This window comes from Ranitomeya imitator, chromosome 6, assembly GCF_032444005.1.
Source record: "Ranitomeya imitator isolate aRanImi1 chromosome 6, aRanImi1.pri, whole genome shotgun sequence".
Taxonomy (NCBI): domain Eukaryota; kingdom Metazoa; phylum Chordata; class Amphibia; order Anura; family Dendrobatidae; genus Ranitomeya; species Ranitomeya imitator.
The window spans coordinates 521,575,674-521,599,047 of NC_091287.1; the positions used below are offsets into that span (position 1 = coordinate 521,575,674).

The window sequence follows — 23,374 nt, forward strand, 5'->3', positions numbered from 1 at the left end:
ACAAAAGTAGAGTTTTTTGGGCAAAGGCATTAACATAGAGTTTACAGGAGAAAAAAAGAGGCATTCAAAGAAAAGAACACGGTCCCTACAGTCAAACATGGCGGAGGTTCCCTGATGTTTTGGGGTTTCTTTGCTGCCTCTGGCACAAGACTGCTTGACCGTGTGCATGGCATTATGAAGTCTGAAGACTAGCAACAAATTTTGCTGCATAATGTTGGGCCCAGTGTGAGAAAGATGGGTCTCCCTCAGAGGTCATGGGTCTTCCAGCAGGACAATGACCCAAAACACACTTCAAAAAGCACTAGAAAATGGTTTGAGAGAAAGCACTGGAGACTTCTAAGGTGGCCAGCAATGAGTCCAGACCTGAATCCCATAGATCACCTGTGGAGAGATCTAAAAATGGCAGTCTGGAGAAGGCCCCCTTCAAATATCAGGGACCTGGAGCAGTTTGCCAAAGAAGAATGGTCTAAAATTCCAGCAGAGCATTGTAAGAAACTCATTGATGGTTACCGGAAGCGGTTGGTCGCAGTTATTTTGGCTAAAGGTTGTGCAACCAAGTATTAGGCTGAGGGTGCCAATACTTTTGTCTTCCCCATTTTTTGAGTTTTGTGTGAAATGATCAATGTTTTGCTTTTTGCTTCATTCTCTTTTGAGTTTTTTCATTTAAGACAAATTAAATGAAGATAATTCCAAAGAATTTGTGATTGCAATCATTTTCAGGAAGAAACTGAGCATTATCGGACAGAATTGCAGGGGTGTCAATACTTTTGGCCACAACTGTATGTACTTGAGTATAAGCTGACCCGATGATAAGCCGAGACCCCTAATTTTGCCACAAAAAAACAGGGAAAACGTAATGACTCGAGTATAAGCCTAGGGTGGAAAATGCAGCAGCTGCCGGTAAATGTCAAAAATAAAAATAGGTACCAATAAAAGTAAAATTAATTGAGACATCAGTTGGTTAAGTGTTTTTGAATATCCATATTGAATCAGGAGCTCCATATAATGCTCCATACAGTTCATGATGGGCCCCATAAGATGCTCCAAACAAAATATGCCAAATATAATGCTGCACAAATGCTGATTATGGCTCCATAAGATGCTCCATAGAGACATTTACCCCATATAATGCTGCACAAATGCTGATTATGACCCCATAAGATGCTCCATACAGACATTTACCCTGGCGCATTTACTGGCGCATAGCAAATGTGGTGCCAATATTCAAAAAGGGCTCTAAAAGTGAACCTGGAAATTATAGGCCAGTAAGTCTAACCTCTATTGTGGGTAAAATATTTGAAGGGTTTCTGAGGGATGTTATTCTGGATTATCTCAATGAGAATAACTGTTTAACTCCATATCAGCATGGGTTTATGAGAAATCGCTCCTGTCAAACCAATCTAATCAGTTTTTATGAAGAGGTAAGCTATAGGCTGGACCACGGTGAGTCATTGGACGTGGTATATCTCGATTTTTCCAAAGCGTTTGATACCGTGCCGCACAAGAGGTTGGTACACAAAATGAGAATGCTTGGTCTGGGGGAAAATGTGTGTAAATGGGTTAGTAACTGGCTTAGTGATAGAAAGCAGAGGGTGGTTATAAATGGTATAGTCTCTAACTGGGTCGCTGTGACCAGTGGGGTACCGCAGGGGTCGGTATTGGGACCTGTTCTCTTCAACATATTCATTAATGATCTGGTAGAAGGTTTACACAGTAAAATATCGATATTTGCAGATGATACAAAACTATGTAAAGCAGTTAATACAAGAGAAGATAGTATTCTGCTACAGATGGATCTGGATAAGTTGGAAACTTGGGCTGAAAGGTGGCAGATGAGGTTTAACAATGATAAATGTAAGGTTATACACATGGGAAGAAGGAATCAATATCACCATTACACACTGAATGGGAAACCACTGGGTAAATCTGACAGGGAGAAGGACTTGGGGATCCTAGTTAATGATAAACTTACCTGGAGCAGCCAGTGCCAGGCAGCAGCTGCCAAGGCAAACAGGATCATGGGGTGCATTAAAAGAGGTCTGGATACACATGATGAGAGCATTATACTGCCTCTGTACAAATCCCTAGTTAGACCGCACATGGAGTACTGTGTCCAGTTTTGGGCACCGGTGCTCAGGAAGGATATAATGGAACTAGAGAGAGTACAAAGGAGGGCAACAAAATTAATAAAGGGGATGGGAGAACTACAATACCCAGATAGATTAGCGAAATTAGGATTATTTAGTCTAGAAAAAAGACGACTGAGGGGCGATCTAATAACCATGTATAAGTATATAAGGGGACAATACAAATATCTCGCTGAGGATCTGTTTATACCAAGGAAGGTGACGGGCACAAGGGGGCATTCTTTGCGTCTGGAGGAGAGAAGGTTTTTCCACCAACATAGAAGAGGATTCTTTACTGTTAGGGCAGTGAGAATCTGGAATTGCTTGCCTGAGGAGGTGGTGATGGCGAACTCAGTCGAGGGGTTCAAGAGAGGCCTGGATGTCTTCCTGGAGCAGAACAATATTGTATCATACAATCATTAGGTTCTGTAGAAGGACGTAGATCTGGGGATTTATTATGATGGAATATAGGCTGAACTGGATGGACAAATGTCTTTTTTCGGCCTTACTAACTATGTTACTATGTCACTATGTTACCCCATATAATGCTGCACAAATGCTGATTATGGCCCCATAAAATGCTCCATGCAGACATTTGCCCCGTATAATACTGCACAAATGCTGATTATGGCCCCATAAGATGCTCCATAGAGATATTTGCCCCATATGCTGTTGCTGCGATAAAAAAAAATCACATATTCACCTCTCGTCGCTCAGGCCCCTGGCACTTGCTATATTCACCTGTCCCACGTTCCACCACTGAGCGCCACTGTGTCTTCCGCGTCCTCTACACTGACTGTTCAGGCAGAGGGCGCGCGTACACTATTTGCGTCATCGCGCCCTCTGACCTGAGCGTCACTTCAGAGGACGCGGTAGACGGAGCAGCGCCGACGATGGAACATGGGATAGGTGAATATGCCCCCGTTATACTCACCTGCTCCTGGCGCGGTCCCTGCACGTCCCTGGTTCTCCGCTCCCCTGCAGCTTCTTCCTGTATTCAGCGGTCACATGGCACCGCTCATTACAGTAATGAACATGCGGCTCCACCCCAATGCGGGGTGGAGCCGCATATTCATTACTGTAATGAGTGGTTCCTTGTGACCGCTCAATACAGGAAGAAGCTGCCGGCACCCGGAGAACCAGGGACTTTCAGGGACCGCGCCAGGAGCAGGTGAGTATTATTAGACAGCTGCCGCTCTCCCTCCCCTGCCAAGCCCTGGAAATGACTCGAGTATAAGCCGAAAGGGGCAATTTCAGCCTAAAAAAATGGGCTGAAATTCTCGGCTTATACTCGAGTATATACGGTAATCTATCATGCAGCTGGATGTAAATTTTTTTGTGACTAATTCTCATATTTTTATTTGTTAGGAGCATTAAAGGGGTTGTCCAAGTCTGTGATGAGTCTGCAGTCATTCTATGTGACTGCGGACTTCTGAATGCTCACAGTGTGCACTGCACTCTGTCAGGATTCTCAGGTTCCACTGATTTGCATACATATAGTAACATGCCGACTAGAAATGTGTGGCCTCTCAATAAAAATGAATTGAGCGAGCTTGGACACGTCTAGTCGGAATGTGTCCAGAAGTATCCAAATTACATATTTGTGCAAGGGAGAATCCGAAAAGTGTGCAGTGCATGCATGCATTAAAGACTTTCATCTCCAATCTGTATGAGCCCTTTAATTATAAAATGAAGCCCTGCAGCCAATCCTAACAGCGTGTAATATCCTCATTGTCAGGATTCATCTCTGCAGGTTCCAGCAGTCATTACATAGTCGTTTCACTCATATGCAATTTTGAAGGGGGGGTGAGGGGCGCCGAACTGAGTTCTTGCCCCGGGTGCCAGAAAACCTAGATTCACCTCTGCTGTCATGCGCTAGCATGCAGATGTCAGCTGCTGGCCTCTCATTGGCCGGCAGCTTGCATTGGTATTACTGTGCATAGTCGTAGAGCTGCCATACCTGACACGAGAAACTTTTATTGGACAGGAATACCTCCCTTGACCATTTTGAAAATGAAAAATAAAGGTGCACCGATCTGTTTGTTAGAGGCAGCGGCAGCAGAACAAAGGACATTAGGTATGGTGGCTTTGTAAAGGTATAGTCATATTTAGTGTTGGGGTGAAAGGTCACTTTAGGAAATACTACATATACTATAGTTTGGGGTTTATCCAATCTCTTCTGACATCAGTAAGTAAAGCAGACTAATAAGATTTTGGTTACTTGATCGTAATTCCATCTGAAACCAACATGAAAAAAATGAAAATGGTAAGGCAACAGCAAGCAACTGAGGACAGAGACATATTTGGTCTTGGATCTTCTATTCTCTCGCTTTACTTTTTTACTCACAGCACAAACATAAAACATTTAATCAAGTGACCTCTTGACCAAAGATGAGAAGTTATCTCCCTAAAATACTGATCTTAGAATAATGAGGTCACAACGGAAACCTGAGTAAAATGGTTTAACCTGAGGATGCCAAAGTATAGTCTTGAAGGATTCAAGACCTTGATCAACTATGTTGAACCCAACATGATCATCTCACCTTAGTCTTGGTGTGACGGATCTGCTTAGTCGGATTCTTCATAGGATTGCGTGCAACCACAGCTTTATTCTTTTAGCATGAAAATGTAGTTAATAATTTAAATTAGTAGAAACTTTCTAAAATCTTTTCGAATTGATCTACTGGCTAACACGGTACCAAGATATACAGTATAAAGTATCTTTCCTAAAATCTTTTCAAAATCCTGTTTTAAAGATTTCCATTACCTAATGTATCTCAGAACGTATCTAATTTCAAAGAAATATATGAAGCTGTCACACTCGGGTCCGGAAAGCCGCTGGCCAGTCCGAACATTGCGCTCCGATCTCGGTCCGATTTATACGTCCGTCTGACTGCGCACTAACAATGTACAGTGATCACACCGAGCAAACAAATTTTCATTTAAATCTCGTGCCATTAATAAATTATAGGCTGTGATACATCACATTTCCATCTCATCAAAATGCAAAGTACATGTTTGTTTTAAAGAAAATAAATTTAATGGCTTCTAAATAGCAGCTGCTATCTCCGGGTCTGAATACTCCCACTCTCTCTGCTTCATTGTGAGATTTTTACCTGCCAAGTCTAATCAGACACCAGGATGATCATTAATATCAGCTAACGTCAACACCGTTATTCGGAGAATCCTTTTTTTTCCCCTAGTTAAACACGGAACACAAAGAGCTAAAACGATTATTTATTTACCAACAAACCCTTGACACTTAGAAATAAGTTTTGTTCATTTGTAGGTTTTTAACGAATGAGGTAGAAGACTTTTTTAAAGGAGACGTAGGAAAAATATTTATAGATGTGGCCTTTCTAAACCTTTATTCTTGGCTCAACGTATCCTAAAATTAGTGACAAAATGGTCAGCTCTAAAAAAAAAAAAAAAAAAAAAGTGACTTTACAATTCTCCACTGGGAAATGTTATGCTGTATGTGCCCATGGAGTGGTTGTGATTTGCATTAGAACCTTTCAAAGGTTTTTCTAGCATATCACTGCAATGTATTATATGGGATTTTACCCAAATTTGGGAAAGGGTAAGGGTTAAAAAACATTTTATCACATTAAAGGGGTTGTCCAGGACTAACATATTGATCTATCCAGAAGAAGGTCATCAGTATCATATTGGTGAGAGTCCAACACCCGGTACTTCGATGTTTGGGTCCATCAGGTTTGGCCAAACTTTATAAAAAAAAAGGTTGGTTAGGGTACCAGAACGGTATCTGAACTTGATCCCGAACCCGAACCCCATTCAAGTGAATGGGTGACTCAAACATCCGGCCGTTCCCACGATGTAATCTGTGTGACAGCGTGGGAAACACCAGTTCTAACCTTACTGAAGTCAACACCGGTCTGAGCCGCTGGGTATCGCAGTTCTCACATTGTCACACAGAGGACAACATGTGAGCCAGCAGCAGTGACAGGCAGTGAAAATAAATAAAAATAAGGAATGCAGACCTGAATTTCAGTGCTATAAAATGATTGTAAAATGATGGTAGTAAGGGGTAGGGGGCTGCAAAAAGAAAAATTGGGGTAAGAGTGGGACAATTGCCCTGCAAACATATGTGGATAGGAAAGCGATCTAAAATATCAGAGACTAAAAAAAATAACCAAAAGAAAAATAGAACCATAAAGCAGAGGTCCAAGTGGAGTTTGAGGCGGAGGTGGAATTGGTCGTGTGTGTGCAAGAGGGGGAGGGGGCCTATATATATACTAGATTGTGGCCCGATTCTAACGCATCGGGTATTCTAGAATATGCATGTCCCCGTAGTATATGGACAATGATGATTCCAGAATTCGTGGCAGACTGTGCCCGTCGCTGATTGGTCGAGGCAACCTTTATGACATCATCGTCGCCATGGCAACCATTATGACATCTACGTCGATACTGTGCCCGTCGCTGAATTTGAAACGTGGGATTTCTACGCCCTTTATGACATCATCGTCGCTGTGCCCATTGCTGATTGGTCGAGGCCTGGCGACCTCGACCAATCAGAGACGCGGGATGTCTACGTCCTTTATGACATCATCGTCGCTGTGCCCGTCGCTGATTGGTCGAGGCCGCAATCAGAGACGCGGGATTTCTACGTCGATACTGTGCCCGTCGCTGATTGGTCGAGGCCTAGCGGCCTCGACCAATCAGAAACGCGGGATTTCCAGGACAGACAGACAGACAGACAGACAGACGGAAAAACCCTTAGACAATTATATATATAGATATATATATATATTTTTTTTTTTTAAGGCAAATGACTTAAAATAACAGAGAATAAAAAAACAAACAAAAAATAAAAAAAATAGAACCATGAGTCAGAAGTCCAAGTGGAGTATGAGGTTTAGGTGGACGTGGCGTTGTAGATGGAAGAAGTGGAGGAGGAGGTAGCCAACTCTGTTTTATTGTTTTTTTTGTTTGTTTAAATTTGGGGACACACCAAAATGAAACAGATGCTAAATAGAGTGTAAATATATCTGGGTGCGGCTGATATAGTTGTCTAGTCAGCCAAAGGTACAGACAAGTCATGTGTGATCCACACCTGATTCATCTTAATGAATGCTAGCTTCCCTACACTGTCTGTGGACAGGTGAATGTGCTTGTCTGTGATTACACCACCTACGGTGCTAAAGACATGCTCTCACAGTACACTTGCAGCAGGGCAGGCCAGCACATCCAAGGCATACAGGGCAAGCAGTGGCCATGTGTCCAATTTGGACACTGAAAAGTTAAATGGAGCAGACCCATCAATTAGTATGTGGATATGTGTGGACATGTACTCTTCCATCATGTTGTGGAAACACTGCTTCCTGCTGATAAGGGCAGTATCACATGGTAGTGCCAGAAGTTGTGGCATTTTTCCAAATTGCGGCCTTGCTATCCCTGCCTTTTGAGGTTGTCGCAGTACCTGAGCTGTGTTGGCGATTCCTCTTCCGCCTCGGCCTTGTTCTTCCACTGAGCCACCGCTGTCAGGTGGGAAAGCTCTCAATAGTTTCTCTACCCGCATGTGCTTGTATTCACACGTTTTGTGATCCCCCTCCAGTTACGAAGTAATGATGCTACATTGTCCTTGTAGCGTTGGTAACAATATGGGCAACTCAGCGGCCATTGCACAGGCATCTTAGCATGTATTCACTCATGTGTGCCAGGCTGCCCAGAGGCATCGATAACCTGTCCTCGGTGGGAGGTGTATGGTCTGGTTACTCTGTATCTCCCCAGCCATGCTCCAGTGATATCCGTGAGCTGCTCTGAGTGCCACCCTGCTGTGAACATGGTTCCACCTCCACATCCTCATCCTCCAAAACTGTCCCGTGGTTGGACACTTGTGTGCCTGGCTGCTGTTGGTACAAGAACCCAATCTCTGAGTCATGTGCTACCACCTAATCCTTCATTGCCTGAAGTATTGTTCCCTGCAGACACACAAGTGGTATAGTAATGCTGATGATGTCATCATCATCAGCTCTGGCCATGTTGCTGGAATATTTAAAGCAGCGCAAGATGGCACACCCATCCCGCATGGACGCCCACTCATTGGTGGTGAGGTGGAGTTGTTCCACAGAGCTATTCACCCTTGCATGCTGCAACTGAAATTCCACTTTTGCCTGCTGCTGCTCACACAGCCTCTCAAGCATTTGCAGGGTGGAGTTCCACCTTGTTGGTACGTTGCATATGAGGTGATGAGCAGGAAGACACAGCAACACAGACAGGCGAGCAGCAGCAGGGTGAGAATTTTTGAAGAAGCACTGCACCGCCTAATTAAGAACATGCGCCAGGCAAGAGATGTGCATCAAACTGGCTAGGCCCAGAGCTGCCCACAGATTTTATCTGTTATTGCGCACCACCAGGACAGGCTTAAGGTTCAGTGGCACCAACCACTCATCTGTCTGCTCTTTGATCTCCGTTCACAGCTCCTGCGTGGTATGGGATCTGTCCCCCAAACAGACCAGTTTCAGAACAGTCTGCTGTTGCTTCCCCCTGGCTTTACTGAAGTTGGTGGTGCAGGTCTTACTGTGACTGGATGATGAGGTGGTGGAGGAAGCGGGGTAGGAGGAAGAGGCAACCTGGACAGATAAACATCCAGCAATTCTAGGTGGTGGTAGGACATGCGCTACAACGCCTTCCACCTCTGGTCCAGCTGCGACTACATTTACCCAGTTAGGGAGGTATAATGTCCTTGGCCGTGCTTATTGGTCCACAAATCTGTGGTTATGTGGACCTTGCCACTGATGGCGTTGCGCAGTGCACACCTGATTTGGTCCGCCACATGTGTGTGCAGAGCAGTGAAAGCCCGCCTGGAAAAGTAGTAGGAGCTGGGAACAAGGCATTGTGGGCCACTCATTTTTTTTAATATAGAGTCCGAATAAGTGGACTTCGAGAGCGCTGCAGATTTAGGAAAGAATCATAAACAGTTTGATTGAAGGTGGTTTATCTGTCAACGTGTTTCAGAGTCAAATCCGACTCCTTCTTCAGGCCTACCACATGTGAAAGTGGCAACATAACATCCTTGCGGTTTTTCAAGACTGCCAAAAGAGGAATGGGTGGAGGGAAAAAATGGGGAATATCACATGTATATCTTCATCATACAAATCAATATTTTATTAATTTATAATCATAAGCATTAAAAAATGGGATGAAAATAAAAAAGGAAGAACAGGAGAAGAAATATAAAAAGATAAAAGACACTAAAATGTCCGAGTGTTATGACAGTAAAAAAAATGAAAGGATTCTATATGAACCTGCTTTGTAGTGTCAAATCGAATCCTTTAAATATATATATTTAGCATCATCCTGCCCCCAAAATTCTGGTCTATCAAAATATAAAACTATTTAAACTGTACGTTAAAAAAAAAATCAAAACTTCAGATTTGACATTTTTAGGATACTGAACTTCCACAGAAAAATAAAAAATAAAAAAAGAGTTAAAAATGACACATCTACCCTAAAATAGTATCAATGAAAACATCAGCTAAACATGCTAAAAGACAAGCCCTCATCCAGTTCCATCAACGGAACAATAAAAAAAGTTATAATCTCAGAAAAAGGTGACAGAAACAAAATGTTCTTTTCTCAAATTTCAGATTTTTTTTCACAATTAAATTAATAAAAATAAATCTGGACAAGTTTAGTACTGCAGTAATCATACTGGCTGAGAGAATCATATTGCCAGGTCATTTTATCACGCAATGAATGCTGCACAAAACACAACCCAAAAATGGTGAAATTATATGATATTTTGGCAATAGTGCTTTACATGGATTTTTTTCCCGATTTCACATACATTTTCTTAGTAAAATGAATGGTGTCATTCAAAACTAGAATCCATCATGTAAAAACAAGCTTGATAGAAAAAATAAGTTATGGCTCTTAGAACAAGGGCAGGTAAAAAGGAAAGAGTCAAAAAATGAAAAATTCCATGGGGTTAAGAAATTAATCAGCACAAACTTTCAAAACTATTTAGCTTAAAATAAAAAATATATATATTTAAAGGATTGGACTTAAATCTTGGGGCTCGAATTTTTCAATCCTTTACTTTTGAAGGTCATACTTTTTTTTATTTCTACATTGAAATCAAAATTTATGAAGCGTCAATGGGTTAAAAAAGTGATTCATTCCGTTTTAATCTAGACATAATTTCCAACACGTCTGAGGACACTATGTTTTGCTTGTGCCAGTGTTCGTTGGTGTCCCCTGCTGAGTAATGCACTATGTATGCAGTGCTAAAATTTCATACCTTCTTTTGTACCGGAACATATAAATTACCCTTCAATACAGTTTCTACATTTAGAGAACAAGCTCAAATAATTGGGTTTCCACTTTAAAGCAGTTCTGGAAATACACGTTTAACATGGTCCATTAGTGTCAAGTCCATCAAGTTCAACCTCTCTTAGACTGAACTATTTAGTCCACTACAGGGAAAAACCACTCCTCTGCCCAGTGGTGGACAATTTGGTATCAGAATTTGAAAAATAAACAATCCTTCATGACCCTATTAAGCTGCATGAGTTTTCTGCTCTTGTCATATTTTTTTATTTTTAGCAATAATAACTTCATAAAGATATTGGGGCTATACTTGTTCTGTCATATGATTTTATTTGCGTATGTTTAAAGATATAGAAATGACAATATCTCATCTTCCTTTTTCTCTATATCATCTTCTACCTCCATCATCTTCTCCATGCCTTCCTTTTCCTTTCTAATGTTTTCCCTCTATCTTTTAATTTCCTTAATTTTCTTCATTATCTCTTCCTCATTCCTCTCTTTGTCATATTCTTTTTTTACATGCCTTTTGTTCCTTTTCCTTCTCTCCGACTTTTTTGTCCTCTTCCTCGTGCTCCTCTTTTTACGCCACGTTCTCTTCAAATACTTTTTCTTTTCCCCCAAGCTCTTCTTTTTCAATTTCCTTCTCTTTGGCTTTCTTTTCCCCTACCTCATGTTCTTTTTCACTTTTCGTTTCCATCTCTTTGACTTCTTTCACCTGTACATTATGCTCCTCTTGTTTTTCTCTTCATTCTCTTCAATTTCTTTTTCGTCTCCTGTTTCCTTAGTTTTCTTTCTCATGTTTCTCTTCAATCTGTTATTTTTTTACTTTCCCTCATGTTCCTTTTATTTTTCCTCTATTCCTTCTTTTTGACTTTTTAACATGCCTCTTCTTCTTAATTCCTCACTCCTTCTCTTGTTTCTTTTCCTTCATTTACACCTCTTCTGATAATGCTAATTCTAACTCTGGCTTAAATTTCGCAAATGGCACAACGTCTTTCTATTCTACTTATTCTTCATACTTTTCTTCTTCATACTAACCTTTCTAATATACCTATTCATTACCATCTCCTTTTAGTAATACTCTTTGTTTCTGTTTTGTTCTTTCTTGTAATTCCCCAGTCCTCTACCTCTTGCTGGTCGTCATCATTTTCTTTATCTAATTCTTCAAATTCTCAAGAATTTTTCTTTTGTTTCTCATGCATTTTTTAATTGTCTTCCTCTACCTGTCACGGGTGTCTCAGGTGTGACAGACAGTCATCCTGGATCCAGCTGTAGAAGCACCTTCTTGATTTTTCCATCTCTGTTATGAAGCGATATCCTTCTCTCTCTCTAAAACCCAATATTTACCTCTATCGTCTGTTGTTAATCAAACACCTGTGCCGAAAGTTTAAATACATTCAATTACTGCAGCATGGTGCAGGTGTTGGCTCATACTTGTCTCTCGGAGATCCGTCAATCGATCTGCTCATCTCTAGTCCCAAGAGTCCTGGATACGGAGGATAGTCCCAGATTTGGGTCTACACCCTGCAGTCTCAAGCATCTTCTAAATGTCCCTCGCTACCTCCGCCACTCTGACATCTCTCCCTGCCAGGGTGGAAAGAAATGGTAAATGGGCGTACATTGGGGTATAGCCAGGGGTGTAGAGCACAACATAATTTGTCCCTGTTTCTGGTCTTCAAAAGTCAGGAGGTATGCCTAGGAATAGGCCATCAATTTTAAAGTAGCGGGCAACCTCTTTAAGGTTGTCACTCTAGGGAATGTCAACAGACATTTAAAACTTATTAAAGGCTGCACTGCAGGGGAGTTATCAGTTTTGTTTAAGGGAGCACTCAGTGGGCATTGTTTTTACAGGGGGAACTCCAGAGGCATTGTTACCTTTTAATGGGGAAATCAGGTTCAACATTAATTTTTATTAATGCATTATTACTGTAAGTGGATGCTAAGGGGGGGGGGCATTTTTACTGTAAGGGGACATATGGGGGCATTGTTACTTTAAGAGGGTATTATTTATCACTATGACTACATACTTTGGACATTATAATAAAGGGCACATGGGGGAATTTTTACTGTTTAAGGAGACTATATTTATATCTAGTGGAATAAAAGAGGCATTATTTCTTTATAGAGGCACACATTGTGACTTACTACATTATATGGAGCACAGTTGGGCACACAAGAATAATTATTACTCTCAAGATGGCAACATTTGCCGGTATTAATAGACTAAAAGGGGCATTATTATTTTATAGATGTACCCATGGGGACTTACTACTTTATAGGGAGCACCGTTGGGCACACAAGGATAATTATTACTCTCAAGATGGAACAAAGGCCGGTATTAATACTGTTTGTGTGCACAAAGAGGGCACTATTGCCATGTGGGGCACCGAAAGTAGCGCTATTACTGTTAGATGAGATCTGAGATCACTTGTGCTGTGTTGGGTTCAAAAGATGACACTTTTTCTAGCCTCGTCCTTGACAGTTGCTTTAAGTTTTCACTTTCTAAAACATATATATATTGTTATAGGGAAATTATTTGTCATATTTTTAAATTGCAAATCTCAAGCATCAATGCAAGCCTGTGAGACTATAAAATGATTTCCATCCAGCAGAACAGAAGCAATGTTATTTCCCATTTTATGCTGGTAACTTGAGTCTGCAGAACATGTGATAAAGTCGTAAAATAAACTGCAAAAAATTGTAAAATTACTTTTCATATAGAATATGCACAGACAATAATGTGAAAAATCAGAATAAGGTCGCAACGATTTTCTGAATACAAAGAAGGTAAAAAAATGATGACAGTTCTGTACGGTTTGTGCACATTTGGGGCGGCCGATGTGTTCTGATGTGTTGAATATATTTGAATAGGGTCTCTGAGAATGAATCTGATTGTGTGAGTTTCTTCAAGGTTGTATTTTCCCTTCTTTCCAAAAAATGTATTGTTCGGTCTGATGGCCGCCGCAAGAATTTATCATAGCGTGTGGGCACCAGAAATGGTGGAATTAGTTTGTGAACCCCAGTGCCTACAGGAATAAAGATTAATATGATAAAAAAATATACATTGCTTTTGTAACTATAATATAGAAACAAAGGAAGAGAGTTGCGCATGCGCAGCCACCTCTCCATCCACAGCAGCTGTGAGTTTCTAGCATATTCCTGAGATAGGTGCAGCACCCCAATCTATCTGAGATTTAGGGGATATCCTGTGAAGATGCTTATAACTAGTGATGAGAAAAAAAATGGAATTGAATTCTACTAAAATTTTACAAAAATCTGCATTTGCCAAAATGTAGATCTTCCGCGCAGATGAATCAAAATGGCTGCCACTTGACATGTTGTCAATTTATGACTATTCCTTCATCAAATCCTAAATGTATAAATGTATGTGTAATATAGGGAGTTACACTAGATGGTTATCTACATGTTTGCCGGTCAGCAGTTATTTAATAGCCTATTTAAACAGGCTGACCGCACTTCTAAGAGCATAGAACGTTCGGTAATAGATTGTTCAGTGTGCTTATTTATATCCAGCAGTGCATGTTCTGTTTACACATGATATTGTGCTGCCAAAAAAATAGATTTTTCACCAAGGAAAAAATAATTTCACGTATTTTGCTTGGTTGTCAGGTAAATGGAATCCTTTTTTTACTCTGGCCAATCATTAGGAAACAAACACCTTTTAAATGAACAGTTTTTCTAATATTAGATTATGGTACATTCAGTGGCATTACACCAATTGTGGAAGACCATGTGGCCACTATGAGGCCCATAAGTAGAAGGGTGGGCACTGCCAACACTGGGGCCCCCAATTCCCAACATTGTTCTTTTGCACTTTCACTTTTCATCCGCTCCCTCCTCCATCATTCTCCCTCTGCATCTGAGCTCAGGTGTCTCAGCTCAGTTTTCAAGAAGTCACCACATCGCACCTGCTGTGCCAAGCAGTGCGGAGCTTCAGAAGACACACTGCAGAGACTGAATGTATGTAATGTATGCACACAGTGACTGCACCAGCAGAATAGAGAGTGCAGCTCTGGAGTATAATACAGGATGTAACTCAGGATCAGTAATGTAATGTATGTACACAGTGACTGCACCAGCAGAATAGTGAGTGCAGCTCTGGGGTATAATACAGGATATAACTCAGGATCAGTAATGTAATGTATGTGCACAGTGACTGCACCAGCAGAATAGTGAGTGCAGCTCTGGGGTATAATACAGGATATAACTCAGGATCAGTAATGTAATGTATGTGCACAGTGACTGCACCAGCAGAATAGTGAGTGCAGCTCTGGGGTATAATACAGGATGTAACTCAGGATCAGTAATGTAATGTATGTACACAGTGATGGCACCAGCAGAATAGTGAGTGCAGCTCTGGGGTATAATACAGGATGTAACTCAGGATCAGTAATGTAATATATGTACACAGTGACGGCACCAGCAGAATAGTGAGTGCAGCTCTGGGGTATAATACAGGATGTAACTCAGGATCAGTAATGTAATGTATGCACACAGTGACTGCACCAGCAGAATAGAGAGTGCAGCTCTGGAGTATAATACAGGATGTAACTCAGGATCAGTAATGTAATGTATGTACACAGTGACTGCACCTGCAGAATAGAGAGTGCAGCTCTGGAGTATAATACAGGATGTAACTCAGTATCAGTAATGTAATGTATGTACACAGTGACTGCACCAGCAGAATAGTGAGTGCAGCTCTGGGGTATAATACAGGATATAACTCAGGATCAGTAATGTAATGTATGTGCACAGTGACTGCACCAACAGAATAGTGAGTGCAGCTCTGGAGTATAATACAGGATGTAACTCAGGATCAGTAATGTAATGTATGTACACAGTGACTGCACCAGCAGAATAGTGAGTGCAGCTCTGGGGTATAATACAGGATGTAACTCAGGATCAGTAATGTAATGTATGTACACAGTGACTGCACCAGCAGAATAGTGAGTGCAGCTCTGGGGTATAATACAGGCTGTAACTCAGGATCAGTAATGTAATGTATGTACACAGTGACTGCACCAGCAGAATAGTGAGTGCAGCTCTGGGGTATAATACAGGCTGTAACTCAGGATCAGTAATGTAATGTATGTACACAGTGACTGCACCAGCAGAATAGTGAGTGCAGCTCTGGGGTATAATACAGGCTGTAACTCAGGATCAGTAATGTAATGTATGTACACAGTGACTGCACCAGCAGAATAGTGAGTGCAGCTCTGGAGTATAATACAGGATGTAACTCAGCATCAGTACAGGATCAGTAATGTAATGTATGTACACAGTGACTGCACCAGCAGAATAGTGAGTGCAGCTCTGGGGTATAATACAGGATGTAACTCAGGATCAGTAATGTAATGTATGTACACAGTGACTGTACCAGCAGAATAGTGAGTGCAGCTCTGGGGTATAATACAGGATGTAACTCAGGATCAGTAATGTAATGTATGTACACAGTGACTGCACCAGCAGAATAGTGAGTGCAGCTCTGGGGTATAATACAGGCTGTAACTCAGGATCAGTAATGTAATGTATGTACACAGTGACTGCACCAGCAGAATAGTGAGTGCAGCTCTGGGGTATAATACAGGCTGTAACTCAGGATCAGTAATGTAATGTATGTACACAGTGACTGCACCAGCAGAATAGTGAGTGCAGCTCTGGGGTATAATACAGGCTGTAACTCAGGATCAGTAATCTAATGTATGTACACAGTGACTGCACCAGCAGAATAGTGAGTGCAGCTCTGGAGTATAATACAGGATGTAACTCAGCATCAGTACAGGATCAGTAATGTAATGTACAGTGGGGCAAAAAAGTATTTAGTCAGTCAGCAATAGTGCAAGTTCCACCACTTAAAAAGATGAGAGGCGTCTGTAATTTACATCATAGGTAGACCTCAACTATGGGAGACAAACTGAGAAAAAAAAATCCAGAAAATCACATTGTCTGTTTTTTTAACATTTTATTTGCATATTATGGTGGAAAATAAGTATTTGGTCAGAAACAAAATTTCATCTCAATACTTTGTAATATATCCTTTGTTGGCAATGACAGAGGTCAAACGTTTTCTGTAAGTCTTCACAAGGTTGCCACACACTGTTGTTGGTATGTTGGCCCATTCCTCCATGCAGATCTCCTCTAGAGCAGTGATGTTTTTGGCTTTTCGCTTGGCAACACGGACTTTCAACTCCCTCCAAAGGTTTTCTATAGGGTTGAGATCTGGAGACTGGCTAGGCCACTCCAGGACCTTGAAATGCTTCTTACGAAGCCACTCCTTCGTTGCCCTGGCGGTGTGCTTTGGATCATTGTCATGTTGAAAGACCCAGCCACGTTTCATCTTCAATGCCCTTGCTGATGGAAGGAGGTTTGCACTCAAAATCTCACGATACATGGCCCCATTCATTCTTTCATGTACCCGGATCAGTCGTCCTGGCCCCTTTGCAGAGAAACAGCCCCAAAGCATGATGTTTCCACCACCATGCTTTACAGTAGGTATGGTGTTTGATGGATGCAACTCAGTATTCTTTTTCCTCCAAACACGACAAGTTGTGTTTCTACCAAACAGTTCCAGTTTGGTTTCATCAGACCATAGGACATTCTCCCAAAACTCCTCTGGATCATCCAAATGCTCTCTCGCAAACTTCAGACGGGCCCGGACATGTACTGGCTTAAGCAGTGGGACACGTCTGGCACTGCAGGATCTGAGTCCATGGTGGCGTAGTGTGTTACTTATGGTAGGCCTTGTTACATTGGTCCCAGCTCTCTGCAGTTCATTCACTAGGTCCCCCCGCGTGGTTCTGGGATTTTTGCTCACCGTTCTTGTGATCATTCTGACCCCACGGGGTGGGATTTTGCGTGGAGCCCCAGATCGAGGGAGATTATCAGTGGTCTTGTATGTCTTCCATTTTCTAATTATTGCTCCCACTGTTGATTTCTTCACTCCAAGCTGGTTGGCTATTGCAGATTCAGTCTTCCCAGCCTGGTGGAGGGGTACAATTTTGTTTCTGGTGTCCTTTGACAGCTCTTTGGTCTTCACCATAGTGGAGTTTGGAGTCAGACTGTTTGAGGGTGTGCACAGGTGTCTTTTTATACTGATAACAAGTATAAACAGGTGCCATTACTACAGGTAATGAGTGGAGGAAAGAGGAGACTCTTAAAGAAGAAGTTACAGGTCTGTGAGAGCCAGAAATCTTGATTGTTTGTTTCTGGCCAAATACTTATTTTCCACCATAATATGCAAAAAAAATGTTAAAAAAACAGACAATGTGATTTTCTGGATTTTTTTTTCTCAGTTTGTCTCCCAGAGTTGAGGTCTACCTATGATGTAAATTACAGACGCCTCTCATCTTTTTAAGTGGTGGAACTTGCACTACTGCTGACTGACTAAATACTTTTTTGCCCCACTGTATGTACACAGTGACTGCACCAGCAGAATAGTGAGTGCAGCTCTGGGGTATAATACAGGCTGTAACTCAGGATCAGTAATGTAATGTATGTACACAGTGACTGCACCAGCAGAATAGTGAGTGCAGCTCTGGAGTATAATACAGGATGTAACTTAGGATAGGTAAAGGATAGACTTTGGAATGTAATAACAAAATTATTTAAATTGTACTATTTATGTAGACTATACAATTGTTGGACTTTAATATCTTTCCACAACTTTCCTATTTTCATTTCTTTTCTGTTGTCATGTATTTGTTAGTGGAGCCATTAATATATATGTAAAGTTCACATTTAGTGAAACACGGCCAGTTTCTGACTACATCGTGCACATAGTAAATAATCTTCCTTCTCACCAGACAAGTCACTTATGACCTAAAGATGTCAACCAGGAGCCGTCTCATATATTTATGTGTTATGATAGCCGACCTCTGACTCTTTGTTACTGAATGTGAATCTGCTAATTATATAAAATATACAAACAGGGCACAACTCAGATAACCCCGACAGACTGCAGCACCAGAAACAACTGAGAATTTACTTATCTGTGAAGGAAAAGATTGAGAAAGAAAAGAGGAAGAAGAGATGGAAATAACCCTTTCTGAGACTCCCTTTTTAGCCTACTAAAACATAATGGGGTTTTGTTGTTTTTTAGCAAAGATAAATGCTGTGCATAATGTGTACAGTATATCACAAAAGTGAGTACACCCCTCACAACTTTGTAAATATTTGATCACATATTTTCGTGAGAGAACACTGAAGATGTGACACTGTGATACAATGTAAAGAGGTCAGTGTACACCTTGTATAAGGGTATGCTCACACGCATGTGTTTTTTTTCTAGTTTTTTATGCTAATTTTCGCTACATTTTAATGTACTACAGTTTTACTATGTCTATGAGATTTCAGAAATTTCATGCACACAGCTTGTTTTTACATTGGGTATTTCAGAATAGAGCATGTCACTTCTGTTGGGATTTTTTCAGCGTTTTTTTAAAGTAATGGGTGGTGAAAAAAACGCTGAAAAAAAAGCAGGTATCAGGTTTTGCTGCGTTTTTTTCTGCCAAAAACTGATTAAGTAGAATAAGATTTTTTTTTTACACTAAACTTTATCAGTCTGCACAAGGGACAAATGTAGCATGACAAAAACTCAGAAAAAAAAAAGTAAAAAAAATGCAATAAAATGTTAAAATCACATTTACGATACACTACCGGTGGGTCTAGTTGCATTTCCCACTCCACTATATCATCTACCATAGGCATAAGTGACGGGGAAATACGGTGAGAAATGGCTGGCTATTAAGGGATGGAAAGGGGTTATTTTTGCTCTTTTTAATTCTTTTTAATTCTGCCCTAAATACACGTCATTCTAGAGGAAAGAATGCTTCTTAACCTTTTTATGTTGTAAAATTCATTTTATCTTCAGTTTTGCATGTTTCTTTGTCAGTCTGTAAAAATGGAGTAATACTATGACCACATTGTTCCCAGCAGCGACCTGGGAGTCAGAGATGCATCCAGATGTCATCCCCATGCTGTTCCCTTTCCACATAAGCGCTGTTTCCATCCATTTAATGATTTTCCTGCCTCTCCAGCCCTCCTGTTAGGGTCTCCTGGAAAAATGCTTGAGTTTCTCATTGACTTACATTAATGTATACTTGGTACTTGAGTAGAGCCCATCCGAGCATCCAACCTGGTCGATTCAAGTACTGAGTACTCAAGAATTTTACCACTCGATCATCACTAGTGCTCAGAGGCGTAGCTAGAGCTTTTGCCGCCCGAGGCTGTTCCCGAGTTTGGCGCCCCCCCCCCCCCCCCCGCTCAATACACACAAAGGTTACCAAAAATGGTTTTCCTGTTTTGTAGAACTTAAACTGGGCCTAATGGTGTCACCCCCACATGCCAAACCTGTGACTTAATACCACCACATCATGACCAGGCCACATAGTGACCGAATAATACTACATACAAGGGACAAATACCACAACACCATTTCCAGACCACATATTACCACCACATAGTAACTGAATACTACAATACTGATCAGTAATAAAAAAAAAAAAACACAATACTATCACCATAAGTGCCAGTATTCACAGGAGATCTGTACTTAGTATGCAGTGTCTGTGTAGAGGTAATACAGAGATCGCTGGTGGTATTATACACAGGACCTCTATATAGTATACAGTGTATAGTGTCAGTGTATAGGTAACACTGACTCACCAGTGACGTCTCTAGGTGAAGTCCTTCATCTTTCATCCAGCACAGACCGCCATCATTCCTTCCAGCCAGGACTCGTTTCTGCAGGAAATAACACAGTTATCTCGAGCTCCGCTTGCAGAACACATTACTTAATTTTTCACAACTTCTACATTACACCACATGAAGATAAAAAGGCGATATAGTGTCACTCTGCACAGTAACAGGACCGCCCCCCCATTTAAAACAGTATACTCAAAAAATAAAATAAATACATCACTGCAGTAATAATATCCCTTAATTATCCCCTATGGTAACACTATTCCCCACCCTGGCCCCGTTTATCTCATTCCTGGCTCCAGCCATATGTTCTCGCATCCTGCCCTCATGAGTATCCATTCTACCCCATATGATCTCCCCATCCTGCCCCACCAGCCTCCATCGTATCCGTCCTGGCCCATGATCCAATCCTGCCCCGTGTCTCCAATCATGCCCCGTATCTACATTCTGCCCATGCCTCAAGTCCTGCCCCCAGTGTGTCCAGCATATTACCCCCATGTTGTCCAGCAATCTGCCCCAGTGTGTCCAGCATATTACCCCCATGTTGTCCAGCAATCTGCCCCAGTGTGTCCAGCATATTACCCCCAGTGTGTCCAGCAATCTGCCCCAGTGTCCAGCCTTTCCCCAGTGTGTCCAGCAGTCTGCCCCAGTGTGTCCAGCATATTACCCCCAGTGTCCAGCATATTACCCCCAGTGTGTCCAGCAATCTGCCCCAGTGTCCAGCATTGCCCCAGTGTGTCCAGAAGTCTGCCCCAGGGTCTCCAGCATTGCCTCAATGTGTCCAGAAATCTGCCCCAGGGTCTCCAGTATTGCCCCAGTGTGTCCAGCAATCTGCCCCATGGTCTCCAGTATTGCCCCAGTGTGTCCAGCATTGCCCCCAGACAGTCAGACATAAAGAAAAAAAAAAAAAAGTAAAATCCTCACCTCTCCCGTTCCTAGCGCAGGTCCGGTGCAGCCAGTCAGCGTCTCTCCGGCTCTGCGACGCTCAGGACAGAGAGGCAGAGCGGCGCGCACAGTAGTGACGTCATCGCGCCCTCTGCTCTGAGACGTCGCAGAGTCAGAGGACGCTGAAGCCGCAGGAACCAGGAGAGGTGAGTATTAGAGCGGGGGGTGGGGGCGGGGGCGGGGCCCGGGGATGGGGGGAGCTGGCCCTGGTCGTGGCGGCGGACGGCGCCGCCCGAAGATTTAAAGGGGCGTCTTTTTTTTTTTTTTTCTTCTCCTGCAGCGCCGGCCGCCCCCGGCATTGTGCCGCCCGGGGCGGACCGCCCCCCCGCACCCCCTTCCTTCGCCACTGCTAGTGCTACAAGGTCTCAGGTGTGAATGGAGAACAGATGTGTTAAATTTGGTGGCCACTAGAAGTTCAACATTTGCACCTCATGGCAAAGAACTCTATGAGGATCTGAAAAAAGAATTGTTGCTGTACATAAAGATGGTGTAGGCTATGTGGGGCAGTGAGGCAGATTTAGGGAAAACCGGCTCTGGGCTTTTGTGTTTTGAAACAGATTGCAGATGGTATTGGTGCAGTCCATTTCATACCGGGCCGGGTTTTCCATGTGGCTGAGGGCCACAGGTTCTTTGGTTGAAACCCTGCAGTAAAGGGTTTGGGTGTGTCAGGGTCAGAGTCATTGTCAGCCTGGTGTTTGCTAGAGGGCAGAGCAGTCGGGTCTGCAGAGCTCCACCTGTGTGACGCAACACAGGCAAGCAGAGCTAAACAGCAAGGGGAGCTGAGAAGCCTGGGTCCCACAGCACACACAGAGGTGCAGTCAACCACGGCAACTGGTCTTGAAGGTGGACTGGCGTGTTTATTGGCTGCAAACTGGAGGATATGGTTCACAGCTGTGATCCGGATGATATCGTGTACTGTGAAATGCTGTGAGTTAAACATTAATGAGACTTTGCTTTAAACTTTGCTCGGTCATTGCCACATCACTGCATACGGTGCTACCGCTGCACTACATATGGCTGGAGAATGCGGAGCAGTGTGAACTGAGGCATACCCCAAAGCATGCTGCATGTTGGTGAGCAAGCCTGCTGGAAAAATGGATGAGCTTTTGAAGGAGGTGATCCTCATGCAGCAGCAGCAGGAGTTACTGGAGCAAGAGTCTTTGCAGCGGCAAGTTGCGCTGCAGTTGCAGTGGCAGCACCAGAAGCAAGAGGCGCTGCAGTTCCAGGGCCGCAGCAAGAGGTGCTGAAGTTGCAGCAGCAGGAAACTCCTAAGGTGAGGGGCGACCAGTGGTGTAAAGAGGAGACCCCTAAGATGAGGGGCAAACATAGGTGTAAAGAAGAGACCCCTATGGTAAGGGGCGATCAGAGGGTGTACCAGTGGTCCTTTGCAGAGACTCTTCTCACCAGGTCTCAGGCGTATGACTTATTGAAGTTGGTGGAGGAACGGCTCCAGCCTGAGACTTTAACCCCAGCCCAGATGGTAGAGAGGGTGTGGTCGACTGGCTGGTGAGGGCTCTGCTGGCCGCCCTGAAGTGTTGGGTGGGGCAAGAGGACCTGGGCACTCTGGACCAGCTCATAAGTTGGATTGAGCAGTATACAGCCACTCAGGACTTTGTGCAGGAGCATGACAAAAGTTCTGTTCCCCTAAAGTGGTTCCCAGGTGTAGTCGAGCCACAGCGATTAGGTGTTGGTGGTGCCAGGGGCCCGGACATGTGGCTTTCAACTGCCCCTGATATCTGAACCCATGGACTGCGGGTATACCCACCGAGGGTCAATTTATGCCCAGCCAGTCTGTTCTGCCGACAGCGTGCCCCAGCTGTGCCAGGTACTGGTGAACGGGTATCAAACAGAGGCTCTCCTGGACATGGGGAGCAGAGTAACTTTGCTCATGGGTCCCTTGTTGCCGGGGACAACCCCAAAGGACAAAAAGTGGAGGTGATGAGTATCCATAGAGAAATCCGGGAGTACCCGACCACAGAGATTAATTTTTCTACATCATGTGGGGACATTAAACATGTGGTGGGAGTGGTGAAAACCCTTCCATATGGGACTGTGTTGGGATGAGACTTGCCCCTATTCTGGTCCCTGTGGGAGACCAGGGTCAACTCTCTCAAATTAAATGTTGGTCCGGGCATAGAACCCAAAGATCTTAAGCCAAGTATACCTGCTATAGTGGTCGACAACCTAGTAACAGAGTGTAAACCCGATAGGTTCCTCCTAGAGGTATTGGCTGGAGAGGTTGAGGATGTTGTTCTGGGCGCAGAACCCGAAGATCCTGAGTCAGGGAT

General features: G+C 42.8%; 1 protein-coding gene across 1 annotated transcript in view; it reads right to left on the reverse strand.

The window, feature by feature from the left end:
- The window catches only part of LOC138643446 (involucrin-like), a 46,522-nt gene extending 35,404 nt beyond the window's left edge, over positions 1-11,118 (reverse strand). The window contains exon 1 of the mRNA XM_069732355.1: positions 11,026-11,118. Within this exon, the coding sequence (XP_069588456.1) occupies positions 11,026-11,118 (93 nt within the window). The remainder of the gene's footprint in view (positions 1-11,025) is intronic.
- Between the last annotated feature and the right edge of the window lie 12,256 nt (positions 11,119-23,374).